The sequence below is a fragment of the Miscanthus floridulus genome, chromosome 17, assembly GCF_019320115.1.
Source record: "Miscanthus floridulus cultivar M001 chromosome 17, ASM1932011v1, whole genome shotgun sequence".
Lineage (NCBI taxonomy): Eukaryota > Viridiplantae > Streptophyta > Magnoliopsida > Poales > Poaceae > Miscanthus > Miscanthus floridulus.
In genome coordinates, this window is record NC_089596.1 from 98,301,250 (window position 1) to 98,315,132 (window position 13,883).

The window sequence follows — 13,883 nt, forward strand, 5'->3', positions numbered from 1 at the left end:
TACCACATCGATGACCTACACTTCACTGAATTGAAAATACGAGAAAGTCAACTTCATTTGGTAGTAGCGGTGACATACTATGTTTGCATGAACTTTGGGGAGTATTTAGACATGTAGTGTGTAATGACTTGGTTTAAATTTATTATGGTTTGTATGAAATTTGATTGTGGGATGGATGATCATTGTAATATACAACATCTTACTTAATTAGTTTCACTCTTAATATGTGCGTACAATATTCAATGCAAAGAAACTGTAAAAGAAAAGAAAAAGATACATTCAGTCCCAGTTGGTTAAGGTGTAATACGTGGCAGCGACTGGGGCCTGGGCTAGAGCTGCCTTTACTCCCGGTTGGGTATTACCAACCAGGACTAGAAGTTCCAAATCAATCTCGGTTGAGGGGACCGGGACTCAAGCCAGACCTTTAGTCCCGGATTAGCAGTCCCGGTTGGGAACTGGGACTAGAGGGGGTTTCCCAACCGAGTCTGAAACCCACTTCTGCACTAGTGATTCTTCTATTCGATAGATGCGTATCATAAATCATGCTAATATTTTTTGTCCATAATTTCTAGAAAACTCATACTTCATGTTTAAGTCTTCGGTGAAACTTTGACTAAATTTCAGCTGCCACTGATTGTAAACCTCGATCCGTAAGCAGTGCGTCATGTAGCGTGCGTGCTTGTATCATGCGTCTATCATAGAACAAAGTCTCAAGGAATCTAAGGATATTGTAAGGTCGTTCGGTTAGTGTATTTATTAGGACACGGCAGCTATCACATTGTTTCTTATGTCAGATGGTTTATTTTTATGTCGTACTCCCTCCGGTTCTCTAAAGCAAAGCAAGTTGTTTTGGATATCGATATAGTCTTTAAGAAACGACTTTGACTGCAACCTTTTACTATAAAATATTTATAAAATATAGTCAATGTATACTTTTGTGAAACTACATTTTGAGATGAATCTACTTACATCACTTTCATAATTTTAAACTCAATCCAAAAGAAGTTATTTGTAGTCAAAATTTAAAGTATTTGACTTAAGATAACCTCAAAACGACCTGCTTTATAGAACCGGAGGGAGTATTGTAATCTTGGCATGATGCTTATGCATGATGCCTATGGGCCTGTTCGTTTCGCTGAAATTTGGTTTATGCTAATATTGATTTGTTGTGAGAGAAAAATACTATTTATTTGTTGAAAAGTACGGTTGAAATAGTGCATCACAACAGGGCCATACATTTGGCTACTTCGTCCAATCAGTTATACATACATCTACTGCAATTTTGTAAGGAGCATGCACGGTACTACCAGTTTAGTTTTTTTTTGGGAGAGGATACCACTAGTATCAGTTTAGCTGATGGGCCTAGGTCCGATCATAGATTGTATGGGCCTACATTCTATTTTATAAAAGAAATATGGCCTACATTAGTAGCCCAAACTTGCCACAAATCGGCCCAATAAATCCACCGACCGATGTGAGCCTTGGCCGGGCCGGTTGGTGGGGCCCGGCGGACAGCGTCGTCGCCACCGGCCGTCCAGGCTGTGCCGCAGCTAAGCCCGCAGCCAGCCAGACTCGGGCAGGTAGCAGGTTCCGCCTCCTCGTCTCGTCTCTTCCCTTTCCCGTTTCCCCGTTCAGTTCAGCTTCGGTTGGCTCGCCGTACTCGGGTTATTCCTCGCCTCGCTTCCTTCCTCCGCAATCCTCGTCTCGAATTCGCTCGCGGTGGGAAAAATCGGGGCGCGAGGATGACCGTGATCGACATCCTCACCCGGGTGGACGCGATCTGCCAGAAGTACGACAAGTACGACGTCGACAAGCTCAACGGCGCCAACGTCGCCGGCGACGACCCCTTTGCCCGCCTCTACGCGTCCGTCGACGCGGACATCAACCAATGCGTTGAGGTGAGATCCCGTCCTCCTTCCTCCTCCTCCTCTCTCTCTCTCAGCGTCCGCGACCCGGAGCACTCGATCTGAATCTGATGACAGTCTCTTTGGCGTTTGGAACAGAAAGCGGAAACGGCAAAGCAAGAGAAGAACCGGGCCGCGGTGGTGGCGCTTAACGCCGAGATCCGGCGCACCAAGGCCAAGCTCCTCGAGGAGGACCTGCCCAAGCTGCAGCGCCTCGCCGTGAAGAAGGTTGCCGCCCCAGTACCCGCATTGCTTCCACTGAGTTTTGGGTGAAGTGTGTTAGATTTGTGAACTTGGTGACTTGAGCCTTGTTTTCGTGTTTGCCAGTAACTAAACTTGCTTGGACTATAGCTGGCTAAAATTAGGTTGTGCTGCTGAAGGTCTTTGGGAGTCTCCACGTTTGGGAAATGATTTGCCTTTCCATTCCGTGAATTTTAAGATTGTTGGTGACTTGGTCCTAGAATGTGTGGTAGAATTTTGGGGAAAACCAGTCTGGATTAGTAGGAGAATTTCGTAGGATTGCTTGCATGATGGCTACGTGCTGAATGGGCATGCATAAGTGAAATCTTTAATGTCTTGTGTTTTGCCATGTTGATTGGAATCCAGACGAATGCTAATTGTTTCATTGTGGCCATCATCTGGTTCCTTCGTCCACGGTTTATGCACTAACCTGTGTTGCAGTTAGACAATCCTAGAATGAGATTCATCGGCTTCCTCGTTTTACTTGATCTTCTGTCCACTCATGTGCAACTTTCTTACATGAATTTAAGCAATATGAGGTCTCCCTCCACGTTACGTTTCTTGCTTTTATGCAAATGCTTTTTTTTTGTTTGACACAGTTGAATGCTGATTGTTGATGTTGTCTCTTTTCTGATGTTATGGAACTTCATGTACGCCTGTTATTCTTGGCATCCCTCTTGTTTTTGACCTTCAATTTGTGGCCCAATCTTTTTCCCTTAGTTATGATTGTTTTGCTTCTCACCTGTACATTTGAGTTTAGACAAGCTGACATACTTATTCACGCTTCTCTCTTTGTGATGATACAAAGTTTTGTGAGCGCTGAACAAGCTATCACTTGCTTGGTTTTACTTGTTGTTTTTAATGCTCTGCTTACAGTTTAATTTAGCATACCTTTTATATGGTTATATTTGATGGCATGCAAACATTTAGGTATACCATGTTATTTAAAGTAGTATTTCTGAAGACTCCTTTGAACAGGTGAAAGGGCTCACAAGAGAAGAAATTGCCACCCGTAGTGATCTGGTTGCCGCCTTACCTGACAGAATACAATCAATCCCAGATGGTAGTTCTACTGCCACAAAGAAAAATGGAACTTGGGGAGCCTCAGGATCTCGCACTGGAGGAGCCATAAAGTTCGACTCTACTGCTGGTTAGTGAGCAACTGAACATCTTTATTGTCCACCTTTGTTTTTAGTAGGAAAGATTTGGTATAGTTTCTTTTGATGAAACCCATGATCCATTGTTTATGCCCAATTCGAAAATGTAATCATCTAGATTCATAAATCAGGCTAAATTACATAACTTTGTTGCTCCCTAGTTGTTGGAAAGCCATCTAATCAATCCGAACCTCATTTGTAGTCTTTCATGAGACTTTTGACTTTCATCTCCATTTGAATAACTGGCTGACATCTTTTCCCCCTTTAACTCCACATAAAACACACAGATGGGAACTTTGATGATGAGTACTTTAAGGGGACAGAAGAATCTAATCAGTTCCGTCAGGAATATGAGATGCGCAGAATGAAACAGGTAAATTCACTCAACCACTTTCCTTCTTTCTGTTTCATATTGTCTTGCTACTAGATGCAGCTCCTCTCAATTGTCATATGGTGTTAGCTGTCTTTGACGATAAAGTTGTGCAGGATGAAGGTTTGGGCGTTATTGGTGAAGGACTGGAGACTCTGAAAAATATGGCATCTGATATGAATGAGGTTGATTGCTGCACTTTATTTCTTCTTATTTGGTAATTATAGTAAGTTATGGAAAATTAACTGAATAGCTGTGATCATCAGGAATTGGACAGACAAGTCCCTCTGATGGATGAAATGGATGACAAGGTATGTTATCTAGCAACCATTAGTTTCTGTAGGCTCCATCTAGAAATTGTCGAGCAACTCTCATCTTGCTATATAATGATGACTGTAGGTGGACAGAGCCAATGCAGATTTGAAGAATACCAATGTGAGACTGAAGGAGACTATTCTTCAGGTAAGATCTAGCACTTCCATTCTATACTTGCTAACTAATGCTTGCATAGTTTGGTGACCTGATACCGTTTGTTTTTCACATTGACTTGTTTACCAGCTTAGATCAAGTCGCAACTTTTGCATCGACATCATCCTTCTCTGTGTCATTCTTGGTATTGCGGCTTACCTTTACAAGTAAGTAAAAAAATCCAGTTTCATTTCCAATTCCAAAAGGACAGCTAGGGGTTGGGTACGACTATTATTATGACCATGCTGAGATTTTCTTAAGTTTGTGTTTGTTGCTGTACAAGATTTCCTTCGTTTGAGCTAGTTTGTTACTGTAACAGCTGGTGTTTGATATATATACCGCTCATGATATTTCCTTCTGTTTTTACGGTGCAGTGTTTTAAAAAAGTGAGGTGGAATCTTGCCTTGGAACCGCTCATGTTGTGGTCCCTTTGTCACCATGATTCTACCCAGTTCTTTGAGCGATTTGTGTTGTCTTATATATCTGTATTATTATTGTGGTGTCCAAGTTGAACCTTGACTAGCCTTGTTGAAGAGAACAGTGGTAACATGTCTGCTGTATACCTGGGAGTAAATTTCGTAGCGAGGAAAAAGAGTACACGGCATCATTCTTATCGTCTTATCGAACCATGTAAGCGTGCTCATGTATATTCATTCCGTCAGGGCTTCGTCTCCATCGTTTCTGTTGAATCAGTCGTGGTACCAAGAGCAGCGCTAATGCGCAATCAACGATGTCTGCTGCTTCATTTGCTTGTCTCCCAACGAATGTGCTCGCAGCTACGTATCAGGAAAGATATATATAGCCCTGCGTTACATTGCAAGAAGTAAGACGGACCAAGTAAATACCAGCAGAATTCTGCGCGATTCCTCGAAATTTTGAGATTTTTTCAACCGTCTAAAATAGGCCCTCGTGCGATTCCTCAAAAAACAACAATCCAAGTATAGTTCGCTTTGGTACTTCTTCAAGTTTCGACAGCGGTTGGGTGATTGGGTCGTCGTCCCATCTTCCACTCTCTCGGCTCCCCCACCTCTCCTCTCCACTCTCCACTCCCCACTCCAAACCTCGGGCTCCGGGCCGTCTCCCGCCAACACCAATTTCGCTTCCCGCCGCTCCCCACCTCATTAAACCCGCCCGAAAGGCCGCGCCCTCGAGCAGTTGGCGACCCCCTGCCCCTGGCCAGAAATCCGATCCCCAGCCGCCGCGGCTCGCTCTCTCGTCTTTTCCCCTCTGCTCGAGCACGCGTGGCTCCTACTGTCGGCGGCGATGAGCGCGGTGAACATAACCAACGTGGCGGTGCTGGACAACCCCACCGCCTTCCTCAACCCCTTCCAGTTCGAGATCTCCTACGAGTGCCTCGTGCCCCTCGACGACGGTACGGATCGTCTCCCCTCCTTTTTCTTCGGTCCCCGTGATGCGTGGCGGCGGGCTAGGGTTTCGTGCGTCCTGAGATCGGCGGGTGTCGTTTTAGATGCTGTGTGGAGCAGGGGATATTGGGTTATGGGGTTGGGCTTTGCTACCTCTGCAGCATGGGGTCAGGAGGGTATGAGAGTCGAGCGCCGCTGCATCGGTTGCATTCCTGTGCGGTGGTTTTAACATAGATGCGAATGCCATTGCAGTCGAGGCTACCACTGTTCTTGTTCGGTGCATATTGTATTCTTGTATCGGAGTATGTTTTGGGATGTAGGGCGATTGGCTAATCAATGAATGATAAGAAAATCGCTTAACAATTTTTTACATACAGCTAATTGTTGGTTCACAAACAATTAAGTAGGGTTACATGGAATTTGGTGGGGGAAACTGAACTGTCAGTACTCCTGTTCTAGAGCTCACCTTGCTTGTATGATCGTGACGGTTAACTTCTCTTAATCATATTCTGGCCTTTATGTAACAATTAGCATAACAATGCAGCGTAATTTCCACTACGCTATTCTGTACCATGTGATGCTTGATCATACATTCTATCCTCCATTACTACTTTATGACTGAATCTTGAAACCAGTATCTTATATGACTGAACCTATTTGCTTAGCGGGTCATTGAGTTGTATACTTGTATTGTCAAAATCTGGGTGCCACATTAGAGACAGTTTTGCAAAAAATTCCATGCACACCTGTGCCACGCGTGGATCATTGCCTACAATCTGGCATTAGCTGTGCTTGAAGCTGATTATAATTGAATGTGCAGTGGATAATCTCAAATTATTTGTATCCGGTACCTAGAAGGGATTAACACTTGTTAGCTATAGCTGATGATAGAAATGTATACTTGTGTTATCGAACTTAACACAAGTGGAGTTTCCTTTGAGGTTGTTGTTTTAAATCTTCTATAGTTCTATTGCTGGTAACTCCGGAAAAAATGTTCTGTTTTGCTTTTAGTGATTTATTCACTGCACTCTGCAGTGGTTAATCTGCTGGCCTCTTTCATAAGCTACATGACTCCTGGGGATCCTGCTAGCTTCAAAAGCTGTTTGAGTGGGGTGGGTCATTATCTAAATAATTCTGGTCCAGACATGTTTGCTTTACTTTCTCCCCTCTTTTGGCTCTAGTTTGTTGATAGTGGCTTAAAGGCATGTCATGATAAGTACTACATAGAAATTGTCAGATACAACCCAATCAACATTGAAGTACTAGGCTATAATTTATGGATTATGCATGGATATTGTCTTGTTTGAGGTAGTTTTAATTGTAACGCCATGTGTATTCTTCCCTGCATACTATAAAGACGTATTGAGCTATACATTTCTCTGTCTTTGCTTTTGGATATTGGATTTAAAATATATGTAAAGAACTTTTGTTTGCATTTCAGATCTGGAGTGGAAGCTTATATATGTTGGATCAGCTGAAGATGAAAACTATGACCAGCAGCTTGAGAGCGTGCTTGTTGGCCCTGTCAATGTTGGGACCTACCGTTTTGTTCTCCAGGTATTCAAATCGATGTTGTGTTGCTCTGTTCTACTTACTCCAAACTCCAAACATTCATGGGACATAATAGGTCCTGAAATTTTTTTAAGAATAAAGTGTGAGCACTGCTTGTGATTTCCCCTTTTGTGTTAAGCCCTGTTATATCTACCCAATTTTGGAAAATGATATGGCAACAATTGCAGGCTGACCCACCGGATCCCTCAAAGATCCGTGAGGAAGACATAATTGGTGTGACTGTGCTGCTATTGACATGCTCTTACATGGGCCAGGAGTTCATGAGAGTAGGCTACTATGTGAACAATGATTATGATGATGAGCAATTGAGAGAAGAGCCTCCAGCAAAGGTGCTAATTGACCGGGTGCAGAGAAATATCTTGGCTGACAAGCCCCGAGTCACCAAGTTCCCTATCAACTTCCATCCTGAACCCAGTACAGGCACGGGGCAGCAGCAGCAGGAACCCCAGACGGCCTCGCCAGAAAACCACACAGGCAATGGCGAGGGCAATGGGAGCAAGCCCGAGGCTGACCAATGAACACAGTTGACCTCAACTATTTTGATGCCTGCGCCTTACTGGTTGTGCTGTAATATTACAAACGGGATTAGTCGTTATGCATTGCCTTGGGATCCTGGTTCTAGCACATGGTGGTTGTTTAGAACTCTGTTCTGTACCTTGAGATGCAAATGCTAGGTACCTGGATGTTTCCTTAGTACAAGAGTATTTCAGCCTGTTCTCCTGCAATTGCTGTATGCTTTAGAGTTTAGAGTAGTGTTTTACCGCAAACTACTCACTGGCTAGTCTTGGTCACCTGCTTTGGCCTTTGCGGTATAGGTTCTAACTGGAATCCTTTTGTTCACTTAAGCGAGTGGTGCAATGAAATGACTTGTGATTGCAAGCATATGCTATGCTAGTGCGCTTTGTTTGGCAGCTGTTTTCATGTACTCGATTATGGATGGAATGAATGATTCTTTAAAGGCATTAAGCTTGCCGATGCCTGCTGCTTTCAACAACTGTCCAGGGCTTGATTGCAATTGAATTTGCTGCCAATTGGATGCATGCTCCAGTTACCAGCGTACATTTGTATGCATATGCTCCAGTAACCAGCGTACATTTGATCTCAGTTTTGTGGACGGCACTAAACCTCTGCATGTCCAATCGGGCAGCCTGCAAGCTTACGCTGCTGCTGCTTCAGATCAAAGGAAATGTGAGCAAATGCAGCGAAAGCATGTGCTCCAAGAACAGCAAACATGAGGAAATTGAGCAAAAACAGCAGATTAACTGAATCCTTTTCTGAAGCTTTTTGAGAGACAACTTTGCACGATGATTCACTACTGTGCCAGGATGTGTACATCAATTTTTCTAGATCTTTTTGGTGCCTGCAGTTTGCAACAACTGAACAACCCCTTGTCATGGTCATTTCATTTGTCATCTTTTCACCTCTCTTTTTTTGACGTAAACTTTTCACTTCTCTCTCTACAAAATTCGTTTTAGTCTGAATTTGTGCATGACGAGATTTTTTTTTATTTTAACACTTTTTTAAACTATTTTAAAATTTGACGCTGTTTATTTTTTATTTTCAAATCTAACATTTTTTGCCGCGCCAAGCATGGGTGGCGTGGCAGCGGCCGGGGCCCTTAGCGGCTGACGTGGTAGGCGCTACCGCGCCGCAGATCTTGGTGTGACAGCGCCGCGCCATGCTGCACGGCGCAGCAGAGCCGACTTAATGTCGCGTCGCGAGCCTCCCTCCCTCTCTCTGCCTTACTTCGAACAGAGGTGGAGGGCGCCCGCACCGCCCCCTTCCGCCTCTCCCAAGGCCTGCCGCTGCCCGGTCCTCCCTGCCCGCCTCCCTCCCTCCCTTCTCCCAAGCTTCTCCTCGGCCTCGATCACAGTAAAGATGCTCTTATTTGTCGTTTGAACGGTGGATTCAAAGATTATGAATGGTAGCTAGGGTTTGGAGAAAAAGTATATTTGGGAACTATGAGCTAGGGTTTGGAGAAAAATATTAGTTTGATTTTGTTAATGTTAAGGTTAATTAGTTCATTAGAAGTGTTTAGTGTAAGGTTTATTTTTTTCCTATAAGGGTTGGTTATATTATTTTAGTTGTAATGCAAATGGTTCTCCTTTACATTAATTTGTGATGTTTTGATTGATGTTAAATTACAACCGTTTTATTAGATGCAAGACATGTATCGGGAGCAGTTGTGGCGAAAACGGGATCGTCCTAGAGAATTATACCCGGACGCTTCAAGCAAAGATGCCCCCGTCCCTCTTTACCTCCCTGTCCCTAACTGTGACTGTGGTTTCCCGGCCGACGTGTTTCAATCGAGGCATCTGGACACAGCGGCGCGTTGCTTCTATGCAGTTGTTTTAATGTAAGTAATTATTTCCGTACCTTTTTTTCTTTATTTGTGTTAGTAGGTTACTAATATTTTATTGGAATCTTGTTGTGTAGGCCCATGAGAAGTGCCTTTTCTTTTAGTGGATCGATGGTCCATACAAGTTTGACCCAAGGTACCTGCTTTTCGACGATTGGTAGAGAGGAAGACATCCACGTGAGCACTCCGAGCGGTGGGTTCCACCTCCCCCTAACCCCTCGCCAATGACGGCTAAGGAGAAGCACCTAGCCACAGTTAGACGACTCGAAGAACCTCTTCTGTGCGATTGCGGAGATCGAGCTATGATAAACCTGAGAATACGTTGAAGTTTGTGTGTCCAAACAAGCACGAAGTAAGTGGGAAGTGTATCTGTTTAAATGTTTAGCTCTATGTGTGCATATACTAATCTATTCTATTTTAGTGCTTTGGATTTGCGAAGTGTCGTTTTAAGGAGTGGTGAAAGGTCCTAATGGCTAGAGGGGGGTGAATAGTCTATTAAAAAATTTACAACAACACTTGACAAACCGGTTAAACAATTATGAGGCGAAGCAAGTGTTGTGCTAGCCTACTAAAATAGCAAGCCACCTACCACAATTCTAGTTTATATAGTTTCTATCCACACAATAGCTATGACACTATATTAAGTTGGTGTGCTCTCAAGAGCTAACTAAAGAGACACACTAACCAAACTAACAAGCTCTCACAACTAGCTACACTAAAGAGCTTGACAACTAGTTTGTGGTAATGTAAAGAGAGTGAGCAAGATGTTTATACAGCCGTGTCGAGGAAGGAGCCAAATAATCACAAGAATGAATACCAATCACCTCGGAATCAAATGATGAACACAATGATTTTTTATCGAGGTTCACTTGCTTGCCGGCAAGCTACTCCTCGTTGTGGCGATTCACTCACTTGGAGGTTCACGCGCTAATTGGCATCACACGCCAAACCCTCAATAGGGTGCCGCACAACCAACACAAGATGAGGATCACACAAGCCACGAGCAATCCACTAGAGTACCTTTTGGCTCTCCGCCGGGAAAAGCTCAAGAACCCCTCACAATCACCACGATCGAAGCCGGAGACAATCACCACCCTCCGCTCAACGATACTTGTTGTTCCAAGCCGTCTAGGTGGCGGCAACCACCAAGAGTAACAAGCGAATCCCACAGCGAAACACAAACACCAAGTGACTCTAGATGCAAACATTCAAGCAATGCACTTGGATTCTCTCCCAATCTCACAAAGATGATAAATCAATGATGGAGATGAGTGGGAGGGCTTTGGCTAAGCTCACAAGGTTGCTATGTCAATGCAAATGGCCAAGAGAGTGAGCTTGAGCTGGCCATGGGGCTTAAATAGAAGCCCCCACGAAATAGAGCCATTGTACCCCTTCACTGGGCACAACACGGGGTGACCGGACGCTCCGGCCATGTCGACCGAACGCTAGACCTCAACGTCCGGTCACACGATGTGTGCCACGTGTCCCCTCTCTTCAAATGCTGAGCGCTCGATCTCAACAGTCATGTGATGACCGGACGCAGCAGCTCAAAGTGACTGGACGCTGAACCCCAGCGTCCGGTCATTTCCAGTAAGCATCCAGAGACGACTTTTCACGACCAGACGCGTCCGGTCATGCTCGATCGGACACACCCAGCGTCCGGTCACACGGTGACTCCCCTGTGCGCTGCCACATCAGTTGGACCGGACGCATCCTGTTAGCGTCCAGTCACCAAGTGACCTAGCGTCCGGTCAGAGACCGACGCCAGCGTCTTTGTAGCTTCTACTGACCGGACGCACCGGTCCAACGGAGGCCAGCGTCCGGTCACTTCCTGTGACCTTCGTCTTTTCTGTATAGGGTGCCGATGGCACCGTCGGACTGTCCGCACTCTATGGCCGGACACTCTGCCGGTGAAGTTCCTAACCCTTGCTCAAATGTGCCAACCACCAAGTGTATCACCTTGTGCACATGTGTGTTAGCATATTTTCACAAATATTTTCATGGGTGTTAGCACTCAACTAGATCCTAAATGCATATGCAATGAGTTAGAGCATCTAGTGACACTTTGATAACCGTATTTCGATATGAGTTTCACTCCTCTTAATAGTACGACTATCGATCCTAAATGTGATCACACTCACTAAGTGTCTCGATCACCAAAATAAAATGGCTCCTATCATTTATACCTTTGCCTTGAGCCTTTTGTTTTTCTCTTTCTTCTTTTTAAGTTGAAGCACTTGATCATCATCATGGCATTACCATCATCATGTCATGATCTTTATTTGCTTCACCACTTGGAGTGTGCTACCTATATCATGATCACTTGATAAACTAGGTTAGCACTTAGGGTTCCATCAATTCACCAAAACCAAACTAGAGCTTTCAAGTGGCTCTATGGTCCTAAGAATCAATGGCTGGAGCCATCAAAGGTAAAGGAAAAGAAGAAAGAAAGGATAATCATCGAAGCACCTCCTGTCATGTGTGACTATGGTGTTAAAGCCAACTACAGCCAAGTCCCTTCAGAGCTTGGAATAGGCCATTGGTGCGGCCATATGGTTGACTATGATGAGGTTGGTTATTGTTGTGGAAAATATGAAATCATATTTTTCTTGTGTACAAACTTATAATATATTTTTTTGTTTGAACAGAGCACTAGGAAATGCAAGTGAGAATCTTATGATGGTCAAGCTAAGTTCCTGGATGAAATCAAGGTGAAGCAAATAATTGCACGAAAGTTTGGTTATGGGCCTCAGTTCATCGAGCTCTTCATTAAACAACACATAAAGAAGATGTGTGAGTTTGCTAGACAGCGCGGTTTTCTTAACTCGATCAGTGTTAGGCTTGACAAATGGGGGTTGGAGAGACAGAGGAAGGCAAAGGAGGAGAGGGCAAGGAAGGAGGCAAGGGATGAGGCAAGAGTACAGATGCAGGTCTTGAACAACCATGTTATTGCATTGTGTGTCAGTGAGTGATTAAAAGCCTTGTTTTTTCGTAGCCTGCTTTTAAATGTAATATAATCGTGTTGCTAACTGATTTTATACATGAAGGGATTGGATGCAGCGAGGACCATGCCACAGAGGTGGCCCATGCAAGGTTTTAGGAAAAGAAGTTACATGAGCATAGAACGTAAGTTGGTCGCACCGTTCTATCTCCGATTGTGGTGGCCGATGAGGGGGATGAGGATGAGGATGACACTGCCTAGTTGAGCAATCTCATCGCTCTAGCGGAGGGGGGCTTACAGGAGGAGGATGAGGACGGCACTAGCAGACTGAGCGAGCTCATCGCTCTAGCAGAGATGGGCTTGTAGGCGGATGAGGACGCGTTCTTCTTTTAGGCCGTAGATGAAGCAGAGGCCGCTCACTACAGGCGACAGTCAGATCGGGGCAATGCACGTGATCCTAGCCACATGAATGAGGCAGAGGAGAACATGTTCTTGTCTCAGGTCGTAGATGAAGCGAAGGCTGCTTACTACAGGCGACAGGTAGATCAGGGCAATGCAGGTGAGCCTAGCCACAGCAACGAGGTTGTGGTAGAGGATTGGTACTCGAACAACGAGTTGCTTACTCAGTATGTTTCTAATTGAGGATTTCTGATTGCGCCGTGTGGTAGTTCCATGCTTTAGTAATGAACAATGTTATGTGTTAGAACTTTCATTGTGTTGTCTAGTGTTTCATTTGAACTATTGATGTACTGTACCTATGTAACGTACATTGTACCCATGTACCTTTTATTGTGTTGTCTTGTGTTGTCATTCACCACAAAAAATGCTATTAGAAACTTACTCAAGTCCTAAAAAACATTCATATGCGGTACAACAACTTGAGTTTTTGAAAGTAAAGGAAAAATGTGTAACGTAGTGACTAAGTCATGTAATCTTTGTTTTTATAAATTTTGTTCTTAGTTAAAAAGGTTGCTCCTATACCTGTTTGCCATTGGCTTCGCCTCTGTCTGGCCCAGCTGCTACTGCGCCATGGTGGGCGGCGTGGCAAGGCCGCCGTGCCATCAGCCACGGCGCAGCAAACCCTGAAAGCATTTTCCAGCAGCGTCTGGCTGAGCAGCAGCCTCCATTGTCGATACATAGTTCATGCAGCATCCCCTTTCTCGATATGAGGCAACTTAGTCGACCAAGTTCATTCATGAATACATAAATTCAATGGATTTGGACATGAAGCAAAGTAGTCGGCCAAGTTCATCGATACTGCATAAGTTCATCGATACATGAGTTCATCGATACTACATACGATCTGGTCGACATAAGTTCGTCGATACTACATGTTCCATAAGTTCATGACTTAATTAAGTTTACAAATTGGTACGGAAGTTTTCAACCACAAGTGCAACAAGTACATAACTTGGGTAGTACATGAACTCCAAAATAAAGCAAAGTCATCAAGGATTAACGTCTTGCTGACATGATCCTTCTAGATCTTGAGCATCAGAAGGTCTTGT

At 44.3% G+C, this 13,883-nt stretch overlaps 2 protein-coding genes across 3 annotated transcripts; both read left to right on the forward strand.

The window, feature by feature from the left end:
- Positions 1-1,565: 1,565 nt before the first annotated feature.
- On the forward strand, positions 1,566-4,812 carry LOC136517773 (syntaxin-71-like). Its single transcript, XM_066511415.1, has 9 exons — positions 1,566-1,898; positions 2,004-2,132; positions 3,123-3,294; positions 3,589-3,674; positions 3,788-3,856; positions 3,938-3,982; positions 4,071-4,133; positions 4,230-4,306; positions 4,514-4,812. The coding sequence occupies exons 1-9, from the start codon at positions 1,743-1,745 to the stop codon at positions 4,527-4,529; spliced, it is 813 nt and encodes a 270-aa protein (XP_066367512.1). The 5' UTR covers positions 1,566-1,742; the 3' UTR covers positions 4,530-4,812.
- A 154-nt stretch (positions 4,813-4,966) lies between these two features.
- LOC136517774 (histone chaperone ASF1B-like) lies at positions 4,967-12,939 on the forward strand. 2 transcript variants are annotated; one of them, XR_010774340.1, is made up of 6 exons: positions 4,967-5,511; positions 6,945-7,060; positions 9,235-9,431; positions 9,512-9,786; positions 12,083-12,398; positions 12,482-12,939. XR_010774340.1 is itself a non-coding variant. In XM_066511416.1 (3 exons), exons 1-3 carry the CDS (start codon positions 5,403-5,405, stop codon positions 7,591-7,593), a joined length of 576 nt encoding a protein of 191 aa, XP_066367513.1. In that variant the 5' UTR covers positions 5,139-5,402; the 3' UTR covers positions 7,594-7,978. The 2 variants fall into 2 exon arrangements, 1 of the variants encoding a protein (XP_066367513.1); XM_066511416.1 differs by lacking the exons at positions 9,235-9,431; positions 9,512-9,786; positions 12,083-12,398; positions 12,482-12,939 and adding an exon at positions 7,243-7,978 and having other exon boundaries at positions 5,139-5,511.
- Positions 12,940-13,883: the final 944 nt, after the last annotated feature.

Bases quoted from the DNA above. Each gene is read 5' to 3' on its own strand.
- LOC136517773 (XM_066511415.1), top strand. From the start codon at position 1,743: ATGACCGTGATCGACATCCTCACCCGGGTGGACGCGATCTGCCAGAAG. The intron at 2,133-3,122 runs GTTGCCGCCCCA...TCCTTTGAACAG, and splicing joins AGCGCCTCGCCGTGAAGAAG to GTGAAAGGGCTCACAAGAGA. The intron at 4,134-4,229 runs GTAAGATCTAGC...CTTGTTTACCAG, and splicing joins TGAAGGAGACTATTCTTCAG to CTTAGATCAAGTCGCAACTT.
- LOC136517774 (XM_066511416.1), top strand. From the start codon at position 5,403: ATGAGCGCGGTGAACATAACCAACGTGGCGGTGCTGGACAACCCCACC. The intron at 5,512-6,944 runs GTACGGATCGTC...TTTGCATTTCAG, and splicing joins CCTCGTGCCCCTCGACGACG to ATCTGGAGTGGAAGCTTATA. The intron at 7,061-7,242 runs GTATTCAAATCG...CAACAATTGCAG, and splicing joins CCTACCGTTTTGTTCTCCAG to GCTGACCCACCGGATCCCTC.